The 18629-nt window shown below is 47.5% G+C and overlaps 1 protein-coding gene across 5 annotated transcripts in view; it reads left to right on the top strand.

Moving 5' to 3' along the window:
• Nucleotides 1-18629, top strand: part of LOC134441000 (spectrin beta chain, non-erythrocytic 1-like) — a 143904-nt gene that overhangs the window by 26916 nt on the left and 98359 nt on the right. For 3 of the 5 annotated variants that reach the window (XM_063191187.1, XM_063191188.1, XM_063191185.1), the window contains exon 1: nucleotides 15340-16294. In XM_063191187.1, the coding sequence (XP_063047257.1) occupies nucleotides 16081-16294 (214 nt within the window). In that variant the 5' untranslated portion in view covers nucleotides 15340-16080. Of the gene's footprint in view, nucleotides 1-4242; nucleotides 4449-15339; nucleotides 16295-18629 lie in introns of those variants that run through there. The other 2 variants (XM_063191190.1, XM_063191189.1) reach the window with 1 other exon arrangement.

Here is an 18629-nt window from a genome sequence, read left to right as displayed (position 1 = left end):
CCTCTCCTCTCCTCTCCTCTCCTCTCCTCTACCTCTCCTCCTCTCTCCTCTCCTCTACATCTCCTCCTCTCTCCATCTCCTCTCCTCTACCTCTCCTCTCCTCTCCTCCTCTCCTCCTCTCCTCTCCTCTCCTCCTCTCCTCCGCACTGCAGTGTCTTCCTGAGAGCTGATGTAGTGTTTGCCCTCCGCCACCGCACTGGCTAAAAATAGTCTCTCTCTCTCTCTCTCTCTCTCTCTCTCTCTCTCTCTCTCTCTCTCTCTCTCTCTCTCTCAGTATCTCCTTTTGCTCTCTTTCTTCATTCTTTCCAACTTTCTTATTTTTCCTCCAATCTCATGCTGACCCCTTTTCTATACACTTCTCTTCCTCCCTCTTCTTTCCCCTTCTCTCTCTCTCTCTCTCTCTCTCTCTCTCTCTCTCTCTCTCTCTCTCTCTCTCTCTCTCTCTCTCTGTCTTTCTCCCCCCCCTCTCACTCTCCCTACCATCATCCCTTTCTCCTCTTTTCTGCATCAGCACCACTAGCCCCGTTCGCATCCTGTTAGCATTTCGCTAAGTCTCCTAGTGGATAAGAATGAGTGGTGCTGCTGCTAACTGTATTCTGCCTGACGGGATTCTCAAATCCGCATATCCACACACTCCAGTCTAAAGCCGCCACGCACGCTAAGAGGGATTTTAGGGTTGCGCTCCCTCCGCATGGATGGACTGATGTAAATCCACAGTGTGTGTCTGTTATTCTGCTTCTAGCTTCTTGCCTCCTCCGCCTCTTGCCATGCAATACACTATACAGCACTATTACAATATATTGAGATATCCTATGCTGCCTCTCTGCTGTTTCTCTGTCCTATCCACAGTTTCCCCTGTCTGTCTTTATTATGTAATGCATATAACTAATGCTACATCATGTACTGTTTGGCTTCCCCCACATCTCTCTCTCTCTTTAATGTTTTTTCTATAATTCTTTCTTTTACTCTGTCTGACTCTACCTATATATACTTCCTTTTGTCCCTCTGTGTGCATTTGTCGATCACTTGCTGTCTGTGTCCATGTTTAATGAACTCGGTGGCCTCTACTGTATCTACATGTAAGTTTATACACAAATATACAGTACACTTTTTCCCTGACTGACCCAGAGGCTTTGACTACAAGCACACACACACGGATACACGTGCACACACACGACAAGGAACTTGTTTGCATACACCCTTGAGTGGCAGCTTATTGTCCCAGTAGCAGCTGTGTGTGATATATGAAGTAGCCTGGCCAACATGATCTGCAGCGGTGTTGGATTCAGTATTGCTGATCCAGGGGAGTGGCCTGGTTTTGTCAGCATGTGGATCTCACCCAGAGGAGTAGCGCTCCATTTAAAGAGCCACAGTGTTCAGGATGGCACTGATATACTGCTGTGCTTAGTAGCCACTTGTATAGAAAATGTATATTATACACACAAACACAATCATACACGCACAGCACTGCAAATAAACATAGAGGACACACACGCACACGCACACGCACACGCACACGCACACGCACACGCACACGCACACGCACACGCACACACACACACACACACACACGCACGCCGCACACGCACATGCGCGCATCCATAAAAGGAAGGGACCAACACTTTGCTAAATTCAAATTCAAATCCAATTATTTTAATGCTTCGCTTTTTTGCTTCACAGTAGTAACTTATTTTCCTATTGTTGACAAATCGAGACTGCAGTAAAAGCCAGCAGACTGGAGATTAATGCAGTGATTCTGGAGCCTGCTGTGTGTGTGTGTTTCACGTTTGTGTTTGTGTGTGTGTTTGTGTCAGCTTGCTGAGCTAGTCTGCTCACCACTCCACAGCACCGTTAACCGCCGCTCCCATGCTGACGGCAGACTTGCACCACACTGACCTGAGCTGGAGCAGCAATGCATCATGGGAGGTATCTGCTGAGCTCATCAGACGGGATGGGCAGTAAAACGTTTTTAAAAGAGGAGGGAGAGGGATGTCCAGCCTCCTTAGTGTCAGCTGGTGCTCAGGAGAATAGCCTAATGCAGTGGTTGGCAAACTTTTTCAGCTGGGCCCCCCTTTTGGATCTATGAATATTTTTGCAAATTGCCCAGCCAAACAACCACCCCACAACCCCACATCATATTCCACACGAAACATTTTTCTGCACACTAAAGTTGGTAAATGTTGCCATCCTAGTAGACATGTATATCAATTGTGTAGGTTTTACGCAGGTATTTCCTTCTCTACGCGACCTCCGTGCAGGACCTTGATACCCCCTGGGGGTCCCGACCCCAGACATTGGGAACCACTGGCCTAATGTATCATTCTCTTTCACTTCATTTCACAATGCGTTAAGTCTGGTTCACCTCATTAGGAATACGCTCCAAGGTGGTGTGCTAGCCTTCACCCAAATGCTGTGTAATTACGAGTACAGTATGCAGACTCAGAGTAAAGGTTTCAGCTTCCTGTCAGCATTTTCAGCTCTTCCATTAAACAGTATGACCATCGCTTCCACTGAGCTGCACAGCCCTTCCTATTTACTAATTTACCACCAAAACAATAGTTCTTGGCAAACCAAAGCCATATTGAAACTCAAACATTGACCAGAGGTACAATGGTGGCTTTGGTATAGTTATAGATGCACCGCTACTGGTATCGGTATCGGCCCCGATAGTTTACGTGCTCATTACACTCATACTCATACTCATCAAACACTTACCGATACCAGGCACCGATACTGCCATTACCAGAAACAACGCAACATCTCGTCACGTTCTGTTAACTTGAAAGCTCTGCCATCTGGAGTAGAGTGGGGCAGACTAGGGGGACCTCAGAGTTGGCTCAGGCCATGAGAAATGACAGGTATGTTGAAGGATTGCACGGCCAGATTACATGATGCCAGCTCGCGGATGGGTGACAGAAGTTTTGTGATGTGTTGTTATTGAGAGTTACGGGTATGGCACCGGCGTGTGTAATGACACTACTGTATGAATACATTTTGAATTTCTGTATTACGTTTGTAGATGGTTTGCACAAGAGTGTGGATGTGAACCAGACTGTCTCATGGGATTTCAGAATCTTTTGCAAAGCTGCTGTCCAATATATCTTGTTTTCCAAGCCCACTGCATCATAGCCTGGGCGAGAGCCGACTATTGAGCCAAAATCTTTGGGTGGAAGTATGTAGGATGGCGTTGCCAGGCTAACTGCATCATGCTGCAGATGTGTTTTATAGTGGCAGAGTGATGCAGGGTCTACTCCGGTGGTTTTGGGGCGTTTGCAGCCTCTCACTCATAGAGGGTGCTAAAACTCAACTTACCAAAAGCCTCTCTATGCGACCACATGAGTCTGAATGAATTCCCTGGCTGGGCCTTTGGGGGGTGCCCTTGGGGACATTTTCATACCCAGCTGAGGGGAGTGGGGGCAACCGAGGGGACAGTGTAAAGGGCCAGTGTGAAGGATGATAATAATTCTGCTAGACATATGTTTTAATGTTTGTTACATATCTGACATCTGGTTGTAACTGAAACATTTAAATGTATTTACAACTTGTGTACTGTAAAACCAATCCGAGCAGACTTTTGTGGCTCACTTGTGAGTGCACATGATGTAGTGTTTCACAATTTATATGTTGGGATGTCTTTGCAGCACAAATCCCAATTGTACTCTTGAGTGTACACTGAACACATGCGGGTCAGAAGAAAGGCGGCATTTAAAGGGAATAAATGTAGTCCATTTTAAAATAATAAATTGCTTTTTAAAAATTTGTTTTTAAAGGTTGTTCAGCAACATTGGCCAGTTGCCAGACGCCTTATCATTTTAATTTTGCTGCCTGGTGGCTTGTTTTAGGTGTTTGCGTCTGGCAGGGTGTTCACGATACTCTGGTCCCCTCATATTATTTTTTAATGACCTTTCAGACCTGAAGGCCTGAAGCCTGAAGCATCATGTAAAAAGAAATTCATTGGTTGACTGGTGTCGTGGACTTTATTTCTTCTTTGATTCTGAGTATGTGCCTTAGTCCAGCACCTTTTGGCGCTTTTTATGCCTTTATTATGACAGGACTGTAACAGAGAGACAGGAAATTAGCGGAAGAGAAAGAGATGGGAAGGGGTTGGCAAATGACCTCGGGCCGGAATCGAACCCGGGCTGGCAGTGTAACAGTCGAGTGCCCAACTGGTTGAGCCACGGCTGGGCCACCTGCACTGTTTTAAAAAGGTGTGTGTGTGTGTTTTTTTCCCTTGTTGTACAGGGTTTGATGCCAACAGTCTCATGATCAGGTGTGTCCACTGAAGATAAGTGCCAGGATGACCTCAGTAGCCGCAGACTACGACCACAACATGGAGATCCAGCAGCCTTACAGCTCCGACGTCAACAACCGCTGGGATGCGGACGAGTGGGACAACGAGAACAGCTCTGCACGCCTTTTCGAGCGCTCCCGCATCAAGGCCCTCGCAGGTAAGACACCGACACATTACATAGTGAAGTGGAGACGCAATCACACGATAGCATAATGATTAACACAGTTCTTACCTGGAATCCCACATAAAACATAGATAAGAGAATGAAGGGGAATAAGAGGTGAATCTCTCTAGCCCATTACAATGTTGTTGTAGGTGTCTGTGAATTCAGGTTTTTTGCTCGCCATTCACAGTCAGTCCTCCTGATACTCCTGCTGTCATCCACTTCCACTTGCTGTATGCGGCCCGTGAGCGTAAATGAGTGACAACCCTGCCCCAACACTTAGACACGCAAGTGAAGAGTGTCACGCTGACTTGGTAGGACAGATTGCAGGGTAGGAAAAGACACTGGACAATGGGGGGCAGCCATGTCTGAATGGGTAAGATTGGGTTGAAATCAGAGGGTTGCAGGTTCAAATCCCACCCTTTTCAGCTGGAAGAATGTGTGTATTTCGCATCCATATCTCATGTGCTCTTGAGTAAGGCGCCTAATCCCACATTGGTGCAGGGATGGAAACTAACACTCTGTACTCAAATAACTGCAAGTCCCATTTCATAAATGTCAGTTAGTTTAATATAATGTGATGGCCAATATGGCTCTACTGTATTGGTGTTTTGAAATCGGCAGGGTTGACACTCTACTATAGAGCTGTGTTTCAAAGCATTGGCATCTCGCATACTAGCTTTTTTTTGTTCCATGTGACCCTTGCCATAGCCAAACCATTACCACACAACTGAATTGGGAACCGTTTTTTTGGTGTCCCATATGACATCAGCGCGTGGCATGTTCCGTGTAATGGATTCAGTGTGCCCAAGGCTGATCATCGTGACTGGCCAGAATCCTGTCACAATCTCAATTTGCAATCGATGGATCCCCAAGGCACTGTCATGAAACAGAGATTCTCACTATTCAGAGGTACCCCATCTCCCAGAGTCAAACAGAAGACTCATGGGTCGTTGACGTTTCAGCTGTAGCACACGACAGGGCGGTGTCAGGGCAGCGTAAGGACAGCCAGTGCTACTGTTGTGTGGGTGTTTTTTTATTTGGATTTTTTTTGTTTTTTAGTGGACTATCTAAGAAGTATATTCATTGCAGCATATCAACCAGCAATTAATAATTATTGATTTATTGCAATAATTATATTAATTTATTGTCCTTCTCTAAAGCCAGACCATGAAAAGGGCTGCAACAGTGATATGCTCCCATTTTCACAGTCATAGTGCCACTTTGACTGTAAGATTAAAAGACATTTTGTACTGGGGATATACAGTACAATGACTGCACGCTTATGTGCCCATCACCCTTATATTATGACACAACGCAATCAAATCAAATCGAAGGCAGGTCTTGTATACAACAAGGATTATTATTCCCAAATATATCTTTTGGACAAAAGAGAATATGTTTTGGCATTGTTCATTTGGTGGAAATTGTTATTGTTATTTGACATTCCAAAAATCACAGTGTAGAGTTATATCACTGTAAGGGAGCGCACTACTTAGTCACCTGGGCCTACTTAAGGGTCATAGGTCAGAGGCTCAAGAGAGCCACTTGGAGACCTGTGGAACAGGTGAGCACTTGATGAGGCGCTAGTCTCGCATGCCAGGCCTTGGTTGGCATTGGAGCTAGCCTGCTCAAGACAAAGTGTTTAGAGACTGGCCGTGTGCCTTTGAAGATGTAGCGCTACAGGCCTTTGTGGATTTACCTACCCTGATATGGAACTGTATTGGGAACTTTTATATATCTGTCCGGGAGTTTTCTCCCACTGTCTGAACTTTGGAGGATAGCCAGAAGGTGGTCGGCTCAGGGCCGTGCTCGCCCGTCAAAGAAGACGTTCTGTGTTTGTCCTGGGGACCAACCAAGGTAAGCCCAGTGCCCCAAACATACACCCAACATAAGTGTCGTACATGCCAACTGACATGTCTAGTATGCATACATGAAATGTTAGGTTTTAGACGGGGGGTGGTCTAACATCGTAACATCACTGACATCATTCAAATACAAATAGCACAGCCATGGCTGCTGCCATTAATGTTCAAAGCCCACTATTGCATTGATTGGTGGAGTTCCACCAGGCTATATAATCAATCTCTTTCCCCCCTCTCTCTATAGAGAGGTCAACAGGAAGTCAATAGCAGAGCGGTTAGCTCTATCAAAGAAAATGGAATCTTGTACAAGAACCACAACTAGCTGGTGTGGCCAGGAGTGGCACTGCAGCTATGTTATCACAGCCAAGTAAATAATGAATGGGTGCCAATGGGGCTGTACCCTTCTCATAGAACTATCTGCCCGTGTGATTTTTTCCCTGGAAACAATGGAGTCGCGTTCGATAGATATGAGTAAGTGAAAGCATTTGCCGACACGTTTGCATCTTGTCAAGTGTTACATTCGTGAAAATGACCCTTATTTCAACTATAGCAATGACATAACACGTGACAATCGACTTTACGGCACTACGCCATTTGTTTTGTAGTTTTAAGTCTGACTTCAGATGTCGATGTGTTTAAAGTTATGTTAGGATTGTTGTGGACACCTGTTATTTATTGCATTTAAGGTGGTGGAAAAGCGGCATGTGTACATGGGGTAAAGGAAATGACTGCGCTCATCCTTACGAATTTGGGCACCTTCAATTAACATGTTGGACGGCGGTGGGGGGTTTTGAGGTGTGTGACCGTAGATGTCTCTGCTAGGATCAGTCAGAGTACGTCTCTCGTCAGCTCTGGTCGTGAATAGTCGCAAAGATTCCTCAGCCAGCAGGTATTAGCCGAATGCTAGCGTGTTGCAGGACAAAACTAACACGTCATAGGGAGAACAAAGCCATGCCAGGAACATTTAACTTCACTTCTAATACAACGTTCATGATAAGGTACAGAATGTGCACACATCTTTACAAACCAGAGAACAGAACCGTCACAAATCCCTGCTGAGCCATTTAGCCCAATAGACTCCCATTCATCTTTTACTTGGCTGCGTTCGCCAACGGGGCTATAATGGGAGCCAATGAGAGACGCCTATCTCATAGCTTAGACAATTTCTGGCTCTATACATTACCCCAGCTTTTACTATAACCACCATTAGCTAACAGCACACGTCAATGCTGCTTCACTTTCATCCTCCTTTCTATGCATTAATCATTTCACACATAGGGTACAGTACGTACACTCAGCCTTGGTCTGGATGGGATCTGTGATCTTATCGCTGTGCCTGGGACCAGTATTGGCAGTTTTAAACTGTGTGCTGATCGATAAGCGCAAGGCAAGGACAGTAGCCCTACACCAGCTACCACTTCTTGTGTTTGGCCGTGTCAGCAGTCAGCTGACACCCTTCAGTGTGGAGCAGGCCATGGAGCCGGGACGGGGTGGGGTGGGAGGTGCTAGACCGAGCCAACCCAGAACAGAGTAGCGCAGCCCAGGCCAGGAGGATATCAAAGCACCCCTCCCTCCTTCCTCCTGACTCTGGTGGTCCCGACATAGGTCCTGCTTCTGCCTGTCTACACCTTCCCACACACACACATGCAGGTATGCACACACAGACTAAGTTTACATGGGACTTTTAATTCCGAATTAACTCACTTTAATTCTGAGTAAAGGTTAATTCCGCTGTAAACACTTGACAATTAGGAATTAAATGAAAGATCAAAGGGAACTCGACTGAACTATTTAATTCTGAATGTAAACGTGGCCATACACACACACACACAAAGACACACACACACACACACAACCTCTCCAAGGGATTATAGAAATATTTGAGTGTGCCGCGGCCCTTCTCAACAATTAGAGCCACTACTTGTATTACACTTGAACAGCAGCAGAAGCAGCAGCCGCCGCAACTGTACATACTGTTCTGAGGCGGCCTCATTGTGGGAAAGCTCATGCTACTTGGTCATGCGTTTGATCGCCCGTGTGGTCTACTCTGTAGCTGTGTGTGTGTGTGTGTGTGTGTGTGTGTGTGTGTGTGTGTGTGTGTGCGTGTGTGTGTGCGTGCGTGCGTGCGTGCGTGCGTGCGTGCGTGCGTGCGTGCGTGCGTGCGTGCGTGCGTGCGTGCGCACATGAGTTTTTTCGCCTGTAAACTAGTCAAACTGTCATTTTGGTGAGTAACGAGAAATGACATGTAAAAGACCAGAGTAGCTCTCAGCCTCTCGAGTGTCAGGTTTAGGCTTCTTCCCCTGTGGTCGTGTCGAGCTTGGTCGCTGTGTGTAGGACCGCAATCGCCTCCTCAACTAGTGTTGACTTTCCCATGCCTTGTCTCATTGTCTCTCTCTGGTCAAGTAATTGTAGCTGGAGGTTTGTCAGTGGGCCTTGGCTTACAGCATAGTAGGCCAGAATGCTAGGGTTCCACGCGCCTCGCTAAATTATGCAGCAGCTCCTTAAATATGCAGGAGGCCCTGGCGTGGCGTGTAGGTGATCCCATCGTCTCCACTCCGGCATTAGGACACGTAACCTTCATCTCAGGAGACTTGAGGAGAGCTACCCCCAGCCACCCCACCCCATCCCATGTGTTCTGAGGAGCACATACTGTAGAGAGCACTACTGTCGGAATGGTTGTGTTTTAAGTAAGTCCTGGTGGGCAAAATTAGTTCACTTATTTTGCTTCTCTTCTCTTCTCTTCTCTTCTCTTCTCTTCTCTTCTCTTTTCTTTTCTTTTCTTTTCTTTTCTTTTCTTTTCTTTTCTTTTCTTTTCTTCTCTTCTCTTCTCTTCTCTTCTCTTCTCTTCTCTTCTCTTCTCTTCTCTTCTCTTCTCTTCTCTTCTCTTCTCTTCTCTTCTCTTCTCTTCTCTTCTCTTCTCTTCTCTTCTCTTCTCTTCTCTTCTCTTCTCTCACCTTGTTTCTCCTCTCTCCTCTCCTCTCCTCTCTCTGCCCCTCCTTTTTTGCCATATCTCTGTCACGTGTCTGCAGAGCATTTGTTGTCCAGATGTGAGTTTAGTCAAGTCGCCGTGGCAGTGTCATGCCATTCTTGCTCCTCAAGTGTCACCCGCACCGGTTGCCCACGGTAGCATCACTGCCACATTCCGCCCGCTTGCTATTTCATATGGCCTTCCATATGGTCATCCTCATCACTTCTGGTCACACATGCATTAGGACAAGATGGCAACTTATAAGGACAGTGGTGATGAATGACTATGGGAGGTCTGTAGTAGGGTTTAATCCCGGGACCCGGGATTCCCGGGAAATCTGATCAAAACAATTTTGACGGGAAACCGGGAAAAAAAATTAAGTGCGTGTCTATTTGTTGTCCTAGCAACAGTAAGCAACAGTGCAATCTAGCAGCGGTAACACCAGAGACGGTTTAGAATAGAGAATCTTTGGTAACACTTCAGGCTCAGCAGCAGTAGGCTACAGGACCTTTTCAGCAATGTCTGGTTCTGCTGCCAGTTTTGCCTGGAGGCATTTTCTGAAATTGGACAATGACAGTGCGAAATGCACTTTGTGTGAGTGAATTATAATAGTAAGGTCGCCAAATTCCGCCCACTTCACTGATCACTTCACTGAAAACGTGATAATATCACTCTTTCAAATACTATTTAATTATGTTCTCGTATATTTTTGGATAGCGGCAACTGTGTAGATGAGGTAATGAGCAATATTAGCTAACATTGGTTGTCCTTTCTATCGTAATTTGGCGATAACGTCCAGCATGTCCAAAATCTAGCTTCTCTGGCGAAGGGACTCACTAGTTTAGGCGCAAGAACAGCCCTCTCGGGCGACACGGCGTCAAACTAGTGAGTCCCTCTGGCGAAAGGCTGTGTCGTGCCGAAAAGCGAGTCCCTGCCAGAACACGACTGCCCTCATTGAAACCAATGGAAACCAACGACCAATATTTCAGATAATTTTTACCCATTTTTGCAGACATATCCAACACAATTTAAGATGGAAAGCCTATCAATAAAGCATCTACATTCCTTCTGGAAATATTACAAAGAGCTGGTTACAATTTCAGTATTATTTCCATAAAAGAATCTAAGAATTGTCATAACAAATGATACAGTTTCATTCAAATAGCTCATATTAAGTGGAGGACGAGTACTGTTTCATAAGCATATTTTTAGTTCATAAATTATGTAATTAATTCTGCAAAAAATAGTATAATTTTCCCTCAAAAAAATTGTTTTGTTTTGCCAAAATGTTTTGGCAGGCACTCGCTTTTTGGCACGACAGCTCCAATTCCGCCCGCTTGATTTCAGGTCACGTCTGTATTTCCGTGTATTATTCCTTCATGCTGTTGTGTTGATTTGGTTCACACGTGTAGTCCTGGCTTTACCGATGCAGGAACTGTGGAAACGGTTGAATAGGCTACTTTTGGTCCTAAAGTGAAACAGGGAAGCGGCCAGGGCGAGTTTATAGCCAGAATGTCGTCGTGAAATTAAAGTTCCATCTGCCGTTACGACACCCTTCATTGCAATGCTGTTTATGGCCGTTTGACTCGGTTTTAAATGTCATCACCGTTTCAAATATTAAGCATACAAACTCCGTATCATGTCGATATCCATTCCTGACTTAAACAGTGGACACATAATTAACTAGTAGGTCTATAGGCTATAAGTAGGCGGGTGGAATTGGGGGACGGGCAGGCGACTTGGTGTCACCGTCACCAACAATCCACCCGTCATTGATAAGCGCTGCATGCTGCGCACAAGCTATCATCTTACACTTCATTATTATGATTGTGTTGGTGGATAGTAGAGCTTAATCTTAATTCTTTTCTCCCAATAATGATACAAACACTAACAACTTGATACAAATGCCAGTTTGGGAGGAACAGTTGAATTATAGCCCCTACATGACTACCGTAGATCAAAAAATGGGAGGAGGAAAAAAAAAAAAAAAAAAAAACGGGATTTCCCGGGAAATGGGTCGTCCTATCCCGGGATTTGATTCATGCCATTTTCGGGAAATATATTAAACCCTAGTCTGTAGCAGTCAGGGGTGTGTTTCTCAAAACCATAGTTGCTAACTACATTAGCTACTTTGTTGTTTCCAATGCAATTTCCAATTGGCAACTACCCAAGTTGCTGCCTGGCTAACAATTACACTTTCGAGAAACGCACCCCATTGTTGTATGAAGTAGAGGTAGAAGTACTCTTACAGATGTAATTGCAACACTAGTGGAATGATATTACTTGTATTCAACTTTGTAATATGTTGCTAGTGTTGTACTTAGCTCTGTGAGGGTACTTCTACTTCTACTGTATAGAACTCTTGTAGAAGTTATTGATCAGGGCATGAAGAACACCAAAAGACAAGACACAAGGTGATTTTGCCACAACAGGATTCATTTTGTTGTCGTGGTTCAATTTCCAAGTCCAACACGGTGTGAAAATTGACAGGGGAGGGAAAGTATGGAATGTGGATCAAAACCATCGTACATTCAGAGATTGTTATGCCAAAACAATAGAAATTGTCCCAGAAAGTATTCTGGGATGTCCATTTTCCACAATCCTCACTCTCATTGTTTTTATTGTTTGTTGTTCTTGTCTGTAACATGACTAGACGTTAACATGACTAGAATCTGAGCTGTGTGTGTGTGTGTGTGTGTGTGTGTGTGTGTGTGTGTGTGTGTGTGTGTGTGTGTGTGTGTGTGTGTGTGTGTGTGTGTGTGTGTGTGTGTGTGTGTGTGTGTGTGTGTGTGTGTGTGTGTGTGTGTGTGTGTGTGTGTGTGTGTGTGTGTGTGTGCGTGTGTGTACGTGTGTGTGCGTGTGTGTACGTGTGTGTACGTGTGTGTACGTGTGTGTACGTGTGTGTACGTGTGTGTACGTGTGTGTGTGTGTACGTGTGTGTACGTGTGTGTACGTGTGTGTGTGTGTGTACGTGTGTGTGTACGTGTGTGTATACCTGTGTGTGTGTGTATACTCACCATCTTTATGGATGTGTGTGTGTGGTTGTGTGAGTGCCTGTGTGTGTGCGCACATGCACGCGTGTGTGAGACTGTGAGTGTGTAAATGTGCGTTTGTCGTCACATCAGATTGATCTGTTTGGTCCTTGGTGGTATTTCTGGTGTGTTTCTGGTAAGTCTAGCCTCCTTAGAGTCCAGAAGAAAGAAATAGGCGGGTGGGGAGGGAGGGGTTGTTTATGGGGGGCGGTGATGGGGTGTTCAGGAATAGCAGTAGTCCACTGATGAACTGGGGATGTGTGTGTGGTGTTCCTCACGCTCCCTGAAGACTATTGACACATTCTGCAAGGCCGCGCCTGCCTGCCTGCCTGCCTGCCTGGCTAACGCTTGAATAATTAAAAACAGCCTCACCTCTGAAAGGGCCTTTATTCAGAACACATCAGCACCCTCCACCCCACCCCAATCCTTCCTATTCCCAATCGCACGCGCGGACACAGACGTGCACACAGACGTGCACACAGACGCGCACACAGACGCACACACAGACACACACAGACGCACACACAGACGCACACACAGACGCACACACAGACAGACACACACACACACAGACAGACACACACACACACAGACAGACACACACACACAGACACACACACACGCACAGACACACATGCACGCACACACACACTCACACACACACACAGGCACACCGACACACACGCACAGACACACACGTTAACACACACACACACACGCACACGCACACGCGCACACACACACACACATTCCCAGCATTCTGCCCTTTTAAAATAAACTTTTCGAGCAGGAAGTCATGGCAGTAGCAGTAGAAGGTCTGCGGTAGGTGCCTCTGCCACATAGTGATGGGGTGACAGGATTGTCTCAGTGCTCGCGCTTTCCCTTTGTGGCCCTTTTCTGTCCTCACGAGTTGAGTCATCATTCTTCCTGACAGGGGGTAACACCCCACCCCCTCGTAAGAATTTCATTTGGTTCCCTCTCCTCTCCTCTCGTCCTGTCCTGTCCCCAAGCAGCCAAGCGTCCCCATGTGAAATTTACCACTCTGGCTTCACAAGTTTCTGCCCTGCCCTCATCGCTCGGAGTCTGCTGCCCTCACCTCACGCGCATCACTCTTCTGTCCTCCGCCACTCCGCTTGGTGACCTGCTGGTGACACAGTAGACCCCACGCCCAGTGCACCCAGCACCCCCGTTTCCGCCCAGTGGACCCAACACCCCTTTCTCCCTTAACTGTCTGTCTGTGTCTACGGATGAGCATGTGATGGTTTGTGTCCACGTTGGGCGTCACCTGTCTCCAGGCATATGGAGAACTTCCTTTTAGTGTGGCTATATTGATATGGCAGTGGGATGTAAAGACATGCTGCTCTATTGTAGGGAGGGGTCTATTGAGTGTTGGACAGACCACTGACAAGAGATCATTCCTGTGTGTGTGCGTGTGCATGCATGTATGCATGTGTGTGGGTATGTGAAGGCGAGAGTCAGCATGTGTGTTTGCAAGGGTCCATGCTAAAGTAGCTTAGGTCCAGACCCACTCTTCCCATCTAGATGTACCATAGGTAATTGCACCCAGAAGAATGCCTTCTGAACACTTCACCACCCCACTGTTTATGTTCACCTCATTGAAAATAATAGCGACAACAGTATGTGGTTAAGGGGGCAGTTTGCTTTGTCTTGGTGAGTTAAGTACCTCTTAACTACAGAAGCCCTGGTGCTTGTGTTACCGACGTCAGTGAATAAGTACTTCTTCTTAAATTAATAGTAATTGACTGGGAGCATGTCCGTGCTCTTTCAAGAACCCGTCAAAAGCTTTTCGGCTGTGTTGGCATGTTGGGCGCTGACATAATTATTCAACCTTATGATCAGATGAGGTGGATTTAATATCTTCTGCTTGGTTTCAGTGTTTGCCTTTGTTTTTGCCTTTGTTTTTGGAGTTACGAGGTTGTAAAATTGTGCATGGCTGGAAAAGGCGAGTGGAATTAAGCGCAGATCTATTCTGTTGGCATCAGGTGTTCTGCTGCAGTTGACTGGAGAGGAAAAGATAACCTGAGGTAAGTGAACTGGGTGTAATGAGAGAGAGGGGTAGAGAGAGCGAGAGCGAGAGAGAGAGAGAGAGATGGATGGATGAAGAGAGAGGGAGAGAGAAGTAGAGAGGTAGAGGGGGAGAGGTAGAGATGGAGATGGAGAAAGAGAGAGAGAGATAGAAAGAGATGGATGGAGAGCGAGGGGGAGAGAGAAAGTAAGAGAGGGAGAGATGGAGAGAGGGAGATTGAGAGAGTGAGATGCATAGAGAGATGGAGAAAGAGAGGGAGAGATGGAGAAAGAGAGGGAGAGATGGAGAAAGAGAGGGAGAGATGGAGAAAGATGGATGGAGAGAGAGAGAGAGAGAGAGAGAGATGGAACAAGGAAGGCAGAGATACAGAGAAGAGGGGGGAGGAAGGGAGAAATGGGGAGTTTGATACCTCTGGTGTGCTTAAGGCCGGTAGTAGAGGTAATCTGAAGCCATTAGGCCACACAGCTCTCTGCCTTTCAGATCTGAAGCTTAGTCCTCCCGCTTTGTCTCCCCACTCAAAAGCCAAGGCATGTCTGTATGTGCCATACGATGCTGTGAAGCTCTGCTAAACTGGGGACATTGGCTTTCACTGAAAGCTGACAGTAGGTCTGAAAAGAAGGCTATGGGGCCATTTTTAACTCAGGCTTTTGCTCAATGAGGAAAATGTCATCAGTCAAGCTATTTTTTCTCCAGTTTCAAAATGCTGAGGCTGAAAGTGAGCAGAAAGTCATCCAAGTACACCCCCTCCGCTTGGAGCTGATTTGGTACATTCCGCTCCCTGCTGCCTCCTCTTCACCCTCCCACCGGCCTGTATGCTAATTAGCCCGTCACGGCATAAGGGAAAACAAACCGCCCGATTGGCTGGCGGGTGAATTCCAGGCTGCGGGGGCCCCTCCCCTCCTCCTGCCTCCTGCCTCCTGAGGTCTGTGAAAGGTGTGCTCTGTGTTCAGCACTACATTACCAGAGGACTCGCTCCAGAGTCCACAGCGCTCTCTCTCTCGCTCTCTTGTTCTCTTTTACACACACTGCCTCCGCTTCTCCCTTCCTTCCTGCATCTCTCTCTCTCTCTCTCTTGGCCCCTCCATCTGCCTTTCTCTGGGAGCTGTCACTTTCATCAGAGAAGCGCTGTGTGCCTTTATGCGAGTTGTTCCGTCCCCCCCCTATTGATGTAGCGATGGGGGGGCTTGTGTTTTGATGCTGGGAGGAGGAGGAGAGAGGGAACTGAAGCTGGAGTTGGAGTTGGGAGTTGGAGAGGAGCTTGCAGCTTGTAGACTTGCTGCGTGGGGCAATGTGTGGTGTGGAGCACACTGCTGTTGCTGCCACCAACACCACCACCGCTGCTGCTGCTGATTGAAACTCTAGCACCCTGCACTCTTGGACTAAGCACTGGGAATAGGAGGAGAGGAACCAACGCTCCCGTGCCCTTTTTGCCGCCGGCTGACTTGGACGGACGGGACTTTCTCCAGTGGTGTTGGGGGCAATTGAAGAAGAGAGAGAGAGAGTCCTCGCCATTCATCCATCTCTCATCTCATCTCATCTCATCTCATCTCATCTCATCTCATCTTATCTCCTCTCGTCCGATCATCGCACTTCTGTCCCCAAGTTTGGTGGACTTTGGTGGACAGTTTGGTGCTACTGCTGTTGCTGCTTCAACTATAACTGTAACTTCTGTAACTGAGTTCCCTGGTGGACAGGACAGACGTCAACGTAACCAATGGAGCTGCAAAGGGCCACTAGTATGCCGGGCCCCCTGTCGCCGGGTCCCCTGTCCCCTGGACACGTGTCCCCTGCTCCCCTCTCTCCTGGGCCCTTGTCCTCCCCCGGGCCAGGCCCGTCCTCGCCTGTGCCGGGACCCAGTGGTGCTAGCCCAGCTCCCGGGCTCTTGTACAACTACAATCAGATGGAGGGCCGCTTCAAACAACTGCAAGGTACCAGGGCTTTGCCTTCACTTTTTTTGCTCACCGGCCACTGTGGGTAGTGGTTTTACAGAGACATTTGGCCATTACATTAGACATTTAGCCGATCAACTAGCCAGAGTTTTGTTTTCATTCTTTTTTTTTCTTCAGAATATTCTTTAAATACAACAGTTTAAGCATTTAAATGCAAACAATTCATTACAAATAATGTGATTTGGCGCGCCAAAGAATAGGTCACCTGTCAAAGTGGCAAGTGAGGCTGAAATTGGTACTTCTCACAGCAAAGTTTTGCCAGCACTTGGGCAGTTGGCAGGTGCCAATTTCAAGCCCTACAAGGTTTGTTTGTGTAGAATTCTTGCACACCTCCTTTGGCCAGGTGCAAGTAGAACCCTTTGGTTACCAACGTTAAAGACAAGAAAGCTCCCGCACACCAGTCACATTTGCAGAGTTTACTTGAGAAGTTTCGGTCTACTAACCTTCTTCAAGCAATTCAGTGGTTGGTAGACCAAAACGTCGCGAATAAACTCTGCAAATGTGAGCAGTGTGCGGGAGCTTTCTTGTCTTTAAGACCTGCAAGGTACACTACGTAGGTGCTGTAAGATGAGCTTTTAGCCAGACAGACTGCGTGTGACTCTGACTCTGGATTTTGTTTCAGTTTTTGTTGTTTTTTTTGGCTCGCTGTGACGTGAATTGGAAGTTAGAGTGTAACACATTTTCACACCGTTAGTTGGGACTTTAACTTTTGTTTTTCTTGTGTCTACGTGTTCTGTATTCTCCAAGCCAGAGAGCTATTGGTCACTGAGACACTGAAACTCTACTATGTCCTTTCATGGTATGGAGAGAGAAACGTAATTTCCTTGTATGACCCGTGCATATGAAGAAACTGACAATGAAAGGTGACTTGACTTGACTTGAGAGTAACGTAGTGGAGAACCCGGTGAACAGGGATAGATGTACGTGTACAGTATGTCTTCCAGCCACTGAAGATCTCAGTGAATGCAGCCCACCTTGTTTTTGTGGTAACAGTAGTTTGTGTGTGTGTCGTGTGTGTGTGTGTGAGAGAGGCAAAGTAGACGTGCAGAGCCCAGTGCACAGGGATCATGAGGACATGACAGACACACTCCGGCAGCTCATGAAATATTGATGAGCACCAGCAGGGGACAGGACTCGCCACGGAGGGGGGAGGGGGAGGGGTAGAGGAGGGTGGCGGGGGGGGGGGGGGGGGGGGGCTGTTTGGGCTGGAAAAGGGGGATGTTTGGGATGGTGGGAGTGGGGGTGTGGAGGGTTGAAGTGAGGGGCTGTTTTGGGGTGGTGATGGGGGTGAGTGTCAGGACTGATAACTGGGTAGCAGGCCTTGTGATGGAGGGGGTGTGCAGGGGAGGGTGAGTTAGGGGGGCGGGGCGCAGCGGTGGATGAGGTTGTTTGGGATGGTGGCTGCTGGTGGCTAGGCCTTGCTGCAGTAGGGTAGGGGAGATGGAGGGGGTGTGGACTAGTAGCTGGTGGTAGTGGCAGAGGAGAAGACCTTGCTAAAGGACAGGGGCAAGGGAGGTGGAGGTGGAGGCATGGGGTTGTCTGTGTTGGGGCTGGTGATGGAGGAGGAGGTCAGGGTGGGGGCATGGGGCTAAAGGACAGGGCCAAGGTTGAGGGAGATGGAGGGTGGGGGTTTGGGCCTGTCTGTGTTGGGGCTGGTCATGGATGTGGAGGTGGGGGTGGGATGGAGGAGGGGGCATGGGGACGCCTGCATTGGTGATGGTGGCGGGGGGACCCTAGGGAATACTGAATGAGCGACTGACTGAGTGAGGGAGGGAGAGTGTATGTGTGAGTGTGTGAGCGAGAGAAGGCGGGAGATTATATACAGTATGTGTGTGTGTTTCCGTGTGTGTCTGTGAGAGGGAGGGAAAGTGTATGAGTGGGTGTGTGTGTGAGTGAGTGGGTGTGTGCTAAGGGTTGGTATGTTATCAGAGTGTGTCTGCTGTTCATCAGCTGAGCTGGGTCATCACAAAGGCCCATCAAACCACAGCACAGAATCACGCGTCCCACAGGAGTAGCCCTCCTCATTATTAAATGTGAAATGTGTTAGGACGGCCTACAGTACCTTCCCTCCTTCCCTCCTTCCCTCCCTCTCTCTCTCCCTCCCTCCTTGTCATTGTCAAAACGCTCACAGCTTACAGCTTTCTCCTTCTGTTTTCCTTCTTTTCCTTGTCAACCCCACATTGCTACTGCCACGCCCCCCTACCCCCTACCTCCCGTGCTCACCCCCAGACCGCCACCCCGTCTTTCCCTCTCCTCCACCTACCTCCTCTCCCCCAGACTGCTCCCCCATCTCCCCTGTCCCCTGTCCCCTGTC

Source organism: Engraulis encrasicolus, chromosome 24 (assembly GCF_034702125.1).
Source record: "Engraulis encrasicolus isolate BLACKSEA-1 chromosome 24, IST_EnEncr_1.0, whole genome shotgun sequence".
NCBI classification, from domain to species: Eukaryota; Metazoa; Chordata; class Actinopteri; order Clupeiformes; family Engraulidae; genus Engraulis; species Engraulis encrasicolus.
The sequence above is the reverse complement of the archived record's forward strand: the minus strand, read 5'-3'. Positions and strand labels throughout refer to the sequence as shown.